Source organism: Larus michahellis, chromosome 15 (assembly GCF_964199755.1).
Source record: "Larus michahellis chromosome 15, bLarMic1.1, whole genome shotgun sequence".
Taxonomy (NCBI): Eukaryota; Metazoa; Chordata; class Aves; order Charadriiformes; family Laridae; genus Larus; species Larus michahellis.
In genome coordinates this window covers 13,713,347-13,722,725 of record NC_133910.1, presented here as the reverse complement: position 1 = coordinate 13,722,725, position 9,379 = coordinate 13,713,347, and the positions used below count along the sequence as shown (strand labels likewise).

Below are 9,379 nucleotides of genomic sequence, written 5' to 3'. Positions count from 1 at the left end.
GGGCGGCTGCACCGGCCGGAGACCCCTGGGCGCGGGCAGCTGTGCGGCCAGGGCAAGAGGAGACGGCCTCGAGGTGCGCCGGGCGAGGCTTAGGACGGATATCAGGAAAAAACTTCTACACCAAAACGGTTGTGGAGCATTGGAACGGGCTGCCGAGGGAAGCGGCGGAGTCGCCATCTCCGGAGACATTTAAAAGATGGGCAGACGCGGTGCTGAGGCACATGGTGTAGCGGTGGTTTGGGCAGTGTTGGGTTCATGGTTGGGCTCGGTGAGCTTAGAGGTCCCCTCCAACCCAGACGATTCTGTGATTCTCATTCTATCCCCGGTGACACACGGCTGTGCCCGTGGACGTACGGCTGCCAACGTGTGGGCGCGCGTCGGGGTGTGCGAATACGTGTCTGTGCAGAAATATGTATGTGAAGAAACATGAACGCACAGCAGATAAGGACATATAAACAGAAACACGTATAAGACATATATAGAGTGGGCACACACACTATGTGTATGGGGATATCTTTAAATATCTATCTCTATATAATAAGAGAATCGTCGAATGCCAGGTTGGAAGGGACCACAAGGATCATCTGTCCCAATATGCACACACACATTAAACATTAATAGATACAGCTACGATGATACATTTTAACCCACTTTTTGTATATCGATAGGTGAGGACAGAATACATAGACGGCGCTTTCTACATGTAAACACGATACTTTACAATAAAGCCTAACGCCACACACACAAAAATACGTTTAACCACGTGTAAACGCGCACCGGAGCCGCGCGCCGCTTCTGGAGGCTGCAGCACGACGCACGCGGCGCCGGACACCGCCCCCGCCCGCGGTGGCCCCGCGGGGTCCCGGTGACACCCCCGGTCCCCGTCCCCCCCGAGTCCCCCCGCCGGGAGCGGCCCCCGCCCGGCCGGGCCCTGGGCAAACAGCGCCCGGTCAATCATTAACCCGCCGCCGGCGCCGCGCTCCGGGGCCGCGGCGGGGCCGCAGCGGGGGGAGCCCCGAGACACCGGCGGGGGGGACCCCCGGCACCGACGTGAGTGGGGACACGGGGGGTGGCGCTGGGGGGGGCTCGGCGGTCCCGCGGCGGGAGGGAGGGGGGTAAAGGTGGTGGCGGGGAGGGCCCGTCCCAGCCCCGAACTCGGCCCGAATTACGGGGGTCGCTCGGGGCCGGTTGGGCCCGGGCCCGCGCCGCCGCCGGGGGGGGACACGGGGCAGCCCAGCGCCTCCCTGTCCCCGCAGGCCGCTCCGCGGGATGGCGGGACACGCAGCGGCCGGGCCCGCAGCCCAGGGGGCGGAGCGGGGGCTGCCCGCGGCCGGGACCCCCCGGCAGCGCGGGGACGGGCTCGTGGTGGTGGCGGCGGTCACCAACGCGGCCTTCGAGGGGGACCCGCCGCCCTACTCGCCCCCGGACCCCAAGAGCGTTCACCTCCTCTACCCGCCGTTCCCGGCCGGCTTCTCCCAGCAAGTGCCCGTCGTCTACCAGCCGGGGCCGGGGCCGGGGCCCTTCCCGCCCCCCGGCGTCCCGCCCGCACCCCTGCCCTACACCACCGTACGTACCCCCACCCCGACGGGTCACCCGTCATCCCCCCAACCCCGGGTTCGTGGCGTCCCAAGCAGCGCCTCGAGCGATGCTGGAGCACCACAGCCCTGGGGGACACACGGCGGGGGTTGTGCAGCTCTAACCCCCGCTCCGTGTCGCAGTACGACGGGCAACCGAGCACGGGGCCATCGCCCGCCGGCCACGGGCAGCCCCTGCCCAAGGACTACATGGTGGAGTCGGTGCTGGTGACCATCTTCTGCTGCCTCCTGACCGGCGTCATCGCCCTCGTCTACTCCTACGAGGTAGGGACGGTGCGGTCCTGATTCACACCGAACCCACCTCGACCCCCCCTCCCGGTGCCGCGGGTCTCCTCTAACCTCTCCCCTTCTCCCCCCGCGCCAGACCCGGGCTGCGATCGGCCGCGGGGACATGGCCCAGGCAAACGTGTCATCCAAAAAGGCCCAGTCACTGGTGCTCTTCAGCCTCCTCTTCGGGTTGTTTGCCTCCATCAGCTGGGTCATCTATGTCCTGGTGGCCCTGTACCTATGACAGGGACTCCCAGCCCCAGGGACACGGTGCCGGGGGCTCCTGGTGGCTCACCACGGCCAGGGGGACATGGGCAGGCTGCAGCCCCCATGTGGCATCACCGGGGCTGCTGCGGGAAACAGGTGACCATGAAGTGTTATTGATGGATGACCACGAAGTGTTCTCGGGGCTGAGGGGCAGCATCCGTCCTTCCTGGCGGGATGAGGAATCGCTCCAGAGCCGTACGTGCCTTTGCCCACCGGCTCTCAGCCCCACGAACCACAGCACGGGCAGGATGAACCCAAACCGAAGCGATGGTGGTGCCGGTCCCGTGCCCTGCTGGAGCCGGCTCTGGACATGGAGCCGCGTGGGAGCAGCAGCACCACGTACGGCACCCGGCTCTGCTGCGGGGTGTTGAATCCCGTTGGCACGAACTGTCACTGCAAAGGGGACGGTGTCGCAGGGGGAGCATCCTGCAGTCGGGGCTGGAGACGGAGCAAGCGCCCGAGGCAGAACGGGGAGGCCGAGGCGTGCAGAGCTCCAGGCCTGCAAGACGCCCTTGCCAGTAATAAATAATGTGAGAAAATATAAAACCACTCATTTAGCTTCTACGGTAATTTTGCACACACAAATACACACACATGCTGTATCGCCACCTTCTTGCTGCTTCCAGATTGAAATAAAATACAGGCGTAGCCAAAGCTCCTGTTTTCTGTGCACACCAAAGACCTTCTTCCAAACCCCGCCCCCACGTGGCTTTTGTCCACCACACAATTCAGGGCAAGTTCTCCTAGAATCGGTCAAATCAGGGTTTCCCGCCCCAGCAGGCAGGTGCCAGGGCTCCAGGAGACCCTGGGGAAGGGGAGCCCGCAGCCGAAGGGGAGGCAGCGGCCCCAGGAATGGGGGTGCCCCACTGAGCTGCTGCGGGGAAGGGGAGGACGAGCCCCCGGGTCTCTGAGCCGAGCGGGGATGCGGATGTGCCCCGTGTGAGGACTGCCCTCCTGTCGGCCTCCCAGGGGGCTGTGACACCCCACAACGCCGGGGCGGGGGGACGCGGCGCCGCGGTGCAGCCCCAGCGAGGGAGCGTGTGCTCGGTCCGTGTCTGGGCATCCTCCTCCGGAGCTGGCCCACGCCGATTATTTCCAGAGGAATTTTGAACCCCGTCCAGGACTGAAATAGTGCAGGAGCGTGCTCAGCCGCCCAGGCCACCGCAGGGGCTATTTATAGCCCTTGGCCACCCAGCCCTCGGCCGCTGCACGGGCTGGGCTGTGGCCGGGCACGAGCCTGCCAATGTGGGCTTTGGGGAGGGGAAGCCCCCCGAGATGGGGGACGCGGTGCCCGGAGGAAGGTGACAGGAGCAGGCATCCCTCCCCCCGGCCAGTGCAGGGCTTGTACTGGGGCGAGACCATCTCGCTGGGAGGCGAGGAAGAGGTTTATAGGGGAAAAATAAAAGGGAGAAGGGCCACGGGCAGAGGAAAACCCCGAGGGGCACATGAGAAAACACGAGGCCACACCAGCGCCAGAAGCGGATTCGATTGTCACTTTAATCCACAGACTGCTGCATGCACTGTAAACAGGATGATCAGGCGGGTTTGTTATTGGTGTTTATTTGTCTTTAATATAAAAGTTACAGGTCTGAAATGTTCGCAGGAAGATGCCACCATCAGGACCGGGTTAGTGGTAAATACGTAACACAACCGCACGGCTGGGGGGGAGGCCTGGGAGCGGGGCAGGGGGCTGGTGACCGGGGGCATCGCTTCTGCCCCACGCGCGGAGGGGATCGAGACCCCTCTCTCCCCCCAAAAAGGGAGGTGACGGCCTCAGGGATGCTGCCTGCAAGACATGGGAGCACGCTCAGGGCCGGTCTTGCCAAGGGCTGCTGTTCGGGGCTTCTGCTCCCCAGGGGTGCTGCTCCTGGAGGGGGGGTCTCTGGTCAGCAAACCTGAAGCTGCTCTGGGGGAGGGCAACCTTCGTTAGGGCCCCTCCAGCCCTGCAAGCCCGGCCAAGGTAGGGACACGGGCCAGGAGCCGTGGCTGGGACACCCCGCTCGGCTGGGGATGATGGCAGAGCAATGGGGAGAAGGGGGGGAGCCGGGGGGCTCGGCCCCACCGCGCTGGACGAGGTGCTGCGGCCGCGCAGCCCTCCCGTCCCCACGCCACGGGCCGAGCCGCCGGCTCGGGGGGGCTGAGGGAGAGCGAGACCCCCCTTTGTCGGTAAGAGGGCTCGTGGTTCCAAGCGCAGGCAAGAACTGGACCAGGGAGAGGGGGGGCGAGCCCCCCGGCAGGGCTGGGACAAGGCGCACCCCCCTGGCCCCCGTGGCATCCAGCCCCACGAGCGCTGCACCCCCATGGCCCCCGCACGGGGCAAGCGGGGCCACGGGCCGGGGTTTCAGTGCCACCAGCACACGGCACTCCTAGAAAGAGCCGAGGGCACGGCCCAGCACCGAGGGAGCTGCTCGGAGCCGGCGGGGGGAAGCCTGTGCTGGACACCGCCTGTATTTGCCTTTTCATAGTCTTGTCATATTGGGTTAGGTTTTTAAAAAAAATCTTATTTACAAAGGAAAACACAAGCATTACTTCCTGCGTGGAAGGCTGGGAAACCTTTGGGGATTGCAAAGCCTTGGCCAGACACAACACACGGCTCCAATGCTCTTCGTGCCACAAAAATAAACCTGTTTTGAAGAGTTCTGGCTCGGACGCTGCATTTCGGCACAGGAAGATCCCCGCTCTGCTGCTCTGGGGTTGCACACCACGGAGCGGTGCGGGACCGCACGCTCGCCTTCCCCAGAAGACGCCCTCGCGGGCAGGGGGGTCTCTCTGCGCTTCAGCGTTTGGCCGCTGTGCGAGTCCTGTGCCTAAATCTGCAGGAAAACAATCGAGCTGGGTATAATCCTGCGACCGGGGCAACGCCGCTGTCGCTCCCTCCGGCCGCCCGCCAGGCAGGGCTGCGTCTGCCCACAGCCGGCAAAGGCTTTGCAATCTGGAGAAGGAAGTGCTGGCAACTCTGATTCACCCAGAATAAACAGCGGCTTTAGCAAACACGGAGCTGCTATTGAGAAATAAGTTAAGGATGCTCTGCGAAACACCCCGGCTGTGTTCCTTGCAGGCTGCTGCCCTAAAACCGCAGGATTTTGTTAGAGCTCTGTAAAAACCTGTGACCACGCGACACAGTGCTGAGAAAGGCCTCACAGGCTGCTAAAACCTACAGCGTACACTCAAACCCACGATCCATGCCGTAAACCATGGGGCGAGGACAGAGGGGAGGGCTGTGAAATGGTCCGACTGGGGCCGAACTGGGGAGGAGGCGGCAGGAGGGACACGGAGAGGGAATAAGGCACACCGAACGGACTGGGGTTAACGCTGCCTGTGTGGGAAATGAGGACCCCCCTCGCTCTTCCACGCCGGGCTGCCCCTGCCCTGCTGGCTCCAGCACGGCGGGACGGGGAGCTGCCGGGGCTCCTGCCAAAGCGCGGATCACAAAGCACAGCACCAAGGGGCAGCCGGACGGGAACCCCCCGAAAAAACCATTTGGCACCAGTGAGAGCAGAGCGGAGCGGGGCGGAGGGGACAGGGCGGCTCGGCTGGGCACAGGGCTCCTTCCCGGTGCCCGTCTCCAGCCCCAGAAAGGGACCCGCTGGCTCCTTCACCCGGCTCCTGCACCCGCTCCGCAGCCAGCACCCACGCGGCCACCCCGAGCCTCCTTTCTTCCAGCACTTGGAACATCATCACTGGTTGTGAATTTTATACATACTATTTTGCACTTTTCTTTTTTTTTTTTTTTTCCTATAAACCCATCGGTATTCAGACATGCATCAAAAAAATCTCCAATGGATTCTAAACACTAATATTTACAGTCTCGTATACTACAGCATTTCCTGTGCAAAAGCTAGTACCATCGCTAAAAGATACGGGTTCACGGGCCAAGCGAACCGCGGTACCTCGGGTAGTCAATGTTTCCAGGGTTTGGAGGGATTACCGTTGCTTAAATAACGAGATCTGAGAGGAGGAGGGGGATACGATGACTGGAGATGGCGGGTCCCTGCCCACATTTTCAGTGCCTTTTCCATATCTACGACCGGTGCCTTCCTCCTGTGGAGGAGGCGCGAGAGATCTGGGGTAAACCGAAGACCCCTGTAAACACAAGCAGCTCTCCGAAAGCTCCTCCGGCAGGCAGCGGGAGACTCCTCCATCCTCTCCTAGGGATGAACACGTTTCAAGGTGGCATTGCAGGGGAGGCTCAAACCCTCGGCTTCCAGGGCTGCTGCCTGCTGAACACCGCTCCGGAGACAAGTTCGAGGGTGCTGAGCTCTTGCCGACCCTCCTTTGTGGACGAAAACAAAAAGCCGGGTATTCCCGGATGGAATCGGCCAGCAAACCAGTAACACGCTCGCACGGGACCCTCCTTCCACAAAGCTCTCTCCCCGGGTTTAAAGCTGATTCATGGCACAGAGGGACGGGAGGAGGAGGAGGGCGAGTGCAGTGAGCACCGGCTGATCTCTGCCCTTCGCGGCCGACGCGCACCATCACTTCTCGCCTGCCGCGACAGCCCGACATTCGCGCACCCAGGGATGGCTGCCAGCTGGGAGGGAGGGTGCGTCATCCAGTAACAGGTACAAACATTGAACTCCAGTCTCATAGCTGCCCTCGGTGCGTCTGCGGAGCAATTCCCCTTGCTCGCACAACCCCTCCTCCTAGGTTTTCTCTTCTCGGTCTGTTTTCCGCCTCGTAATGTTCCGAGGTTTGATTTTGAGGGACAGTTCCCACAAGGCCTCCTCAGCCAGGTGGTCGCTGAAATCGTTGAAGAATGACACTATGTCGTCATTTCTTTTGATGTCGTAATGTCTGGAAAACCAAAGAGCAGGCAGCCGTTAAACAAGGGGCCACCTGGGGCTTCCCTCTCCCAACTTCGAGCCACCCCCGCCCTGCTCTAAGGGACACCCAGCGCTGTGGGGGCTGCATTTACCTGAGCCCACTACTCGTGACTGTGGTGTGACACCAAAAAGGGGAAAAAACATCATGCCCGTCGCTGAACTGGGGGAAGAAAAAGACCCTATCACAGTGAAATCAGCTGTTAGATCTGCTGTTGTATGTTGAAGAAACCCCTCCATGACCTAGAGAAGCTAGAAACCAGCAACAGCAAGACCTGGAGGAAAAGCTGTTGTCTGAAAGAGAGCAGTGGGAAAACTTCACTGCACAGATCTCAAAACTACTATAGGAAAAATGCTTTCACAACTTTCAGTCATATCTAACAGAGAGAGGGAAGGGGACTGTGACCAGAGCCCTGTTGTTGCCACGTCTCCTTGCATCTCCATCATGCTGTTTTGACCTTAGACTCCTTCCCCTTCCACAGGGGCGTCCCTGCCCCAGCCACGACCCCCCCCCAAGTCCCCACTGTGGTGCCTCGAAGCCAGCTCTGACCCCCCTGCTGCTGCACTTACACTTGTTGGAAGCACCTCATGCTGTCCAGGATGTTAAACTGCTGCCAGCGCTTGGAAAAGTTCACTTTGCTGTCGATGTAATCAGGGTTTCCCAGATGAACAAAGGTCAGGTCCTGCAGAATCAGGCCTCTGAAAGAGAGGAAGGGGTAGCAGGGAGCAGGCAAACAGTACAGAGGTCAGTCACACAGGGGCAGCCACAGGCAACCTAATGGCCTCCTGCTGCTGCCAGCATCAGCATTGCAACTTTAAACCAGAGGGGAACGTCTCCCCCGGAGCAGATCCAGTGGTGTTCAGGTGCCAGGTGGCCACCATGCACAGCTGGGAGACCTCTGAGCAAGGGACTCACGGTCACACCAAGGGCAATGAGGTTGCTCTTTTACCCTCCATGGGAAGGAGGCCCAGGCTGGAAGAAGGTCGCAAAGTGAAGTGCCTGCTAGGCGTTAAACCTTCCTTCCCATTTTATACACGAGGGTTTCCCTCATGTGGAGGTTTTGCCAGCAAGGGGGTCTGCGCTCCCTTCCTCCCGCTGCCCCCCCGCTCAGCCTTGTCTCTGCACTCTCCTGCTGCAGCCCCGCCAGAGGGGATGCCTTGTGCCCACGCAACCTCCTCCTACGGAACTCTTTCCATGGAAGAAAGCAAGACCAGAAGTTTTACTGGTGAAAATCCAGAGCAAATCTGATATCTAGACCAGAAGGCCCTCACAGAGAAGGGTAAGGGCTTCAACCTTTCGTCTAGAAACAGAATGACGCAGCACGTTTGACAAGGCAGGCTCCTCATTTACCGGCTCTTGCAGTCAGCAGAACCAGAGCTGCTGCAGAGGAGCAAGCGGCAGCTGGAAGTTGTGTGATCCATTGGAAAACTTGTCTCCCCCCAAAAACTCTATTTAAGAAGCTAAAAAAAACCACCCTAAAGATCCAGGCACTTGCCCTTTCCTTTGCCAGAGCCAATTCACAGAAGCTTTCTTCACAAAAAGCCGCCACCCTGCTTTCCTCTGCCACAGGACAAACTGCTCCAGAGAGGCTGGGCTGGCGTGGCACATCGCCGCTTCATGTAGGGCAACAGGCAAGTGCTGAGCTGAGCAGAAGCCGCTGAGAAATCCTTGAAGGAACCTTTTGAATGTGCAGAAGTAAGGGCAGAGGAAAGAAACTACCAACTCACAGGTAAGGTATGCAGGGGGGCTCCACATCAGCCAGCGCTGCTCGGTAGGCGCGGAAGGAGGAGGAGCTGTCGATCAGTGTGCAGTACTCAGCCAGGCCCTGCGGAACACAAAGCCCACGGTGGCACCACTGCTGCAAACCTGCTTTGCTGGTAACATCTCCTCAGAGTGCGATGCCGGCCAGGGAGTTAATGCCGTGCTGCAAACGCCTCCAACTGATTTACTCAGCCTGACCCCGAGGGCGTATACACAGAGCCCCGCTGCCTTCGGCCTCACCAAGCCTTTAACTTGCAGGGAGGAGGAGGAGGAAGAGGAGGCGGCGGGGTCCCCCGTGACTGCGCTGGCACCCCTCAGCTGTCAGAACGCCCAGCTGTGCTGCAGGCTTCCAGCGCTGTGGCACTTTACCCATTGGGGAGCAGCTCTCCACCAGCCCTCCACCCTGGGGCGTTGCTGAGCTGTTAAATCCACCCAGCTGGTTCATCCCGTAACCACGGTCATCCTTTTCCCCTGAAGATGACAGCTCTCGCTGCCCCTCCCTCACCTCTGAGGTTTGTTTCTGCCACTCCAGCCTTCGGATGGGTGCAGAATCCAGTGCAGAAAGAATGGCCAGATAGGAATTAAAATTATTCAGCTTTCTTAAGTGCTGTGAAGAGGGAGAATATAGCAGTTACTCTAGAGATCTGAAAAGCTTTCTAGCATCAAAC

The 9,379-nt window shown here is 60.4% G+C and overlaps 2 protein-coding genes across 10 annotated transcripts in view; one reads left to right on the top strand and one right to left on the bottom strand.

Moving 5' to 3' along the window:
• Positions 1–864: 864 nt before the first annotated feature.
• Positions 865–2,783, top strand: PRRT1B (proline rich transmembrane protein 1B). Its single transcript, XM_074608641.1, has 4 exons — positions 865–1,050; positions 1,257–1,566; positions 1,719–1,859; positions 1,960–2,783. Exons 2-4 carry the CDS (start codon positions 1,270–1,272, stop codon positions 2,104–2,106), a joined length of 585 nt encoding a protein of 194 aa, XP_074464742.1. The 5' UTR covers positions 865–1,050; positions 1,257–1,269; the 3' UTR covers positions 2,107–2,783.
• An 890-nt stretch (positions 2,784–3,673) lies between these two features.
• The window catches only part of RAPGEF1 (Rap guanine nucleotide exchange factor 1), an 89,380-nt gene continuing 83,674 nt past the window's right edge, over positions 3,674–9,379 (bottom strand). For all 9 annotated transcript variants that reach the window (XM_074608194.1, XM_074608192.1, XM_074608189.1 and 6 more), the window contains 4 exons: positions 9,217–9,318; positions 8,678–8,775; positions 7,520–7,648; positions 3,674–6,923 (listed from right to left, as the gene is read on the bottom strand). In XM_074608194.1, coding sequence (XP_074464295.1) covers positions 6,773–6,923; positions 7,520–7,648; positions 8,678–8,775; positions 9,217–9,318 — 480 coding nt within the window. In that variant the 3' untranslated portion in view covers positions 3,674–6,772. The remainder of the gene's footprint in view (positions 6,924–7,519; positions 7,649–8,677; positions 8,776–9,216; positions 9,319–9,379) is intronic.

What these genes read in the sequence shown, in the direction of transcription:
- PRRT1B (XM_074608641.1), top strand. Translation starts at nt 1,270, where the DNA reads ATGGCGGGACACGCAGCGGCCGGGCCCGCAGCCCAGGGGGCGGAGCGG. An exon ending in CACCCCTGCCCTACACCACC is followed by an intron (nt 1,567 to 1,718) that starts GTACGTACCCCC and finishes TCCGTGTCGCAG; the next exon opens with TACGACGGGCAACCGAGCAC. An exon ending in CCCTCGTCTACTCCTACGAG is followed by an intron (nt 1,860 to 1,959) that starts GTAGGGACGGTG and finishes CCCCCGCGCCAG; the next exon opens with ACCCGGGCTGCGATCGGCCG.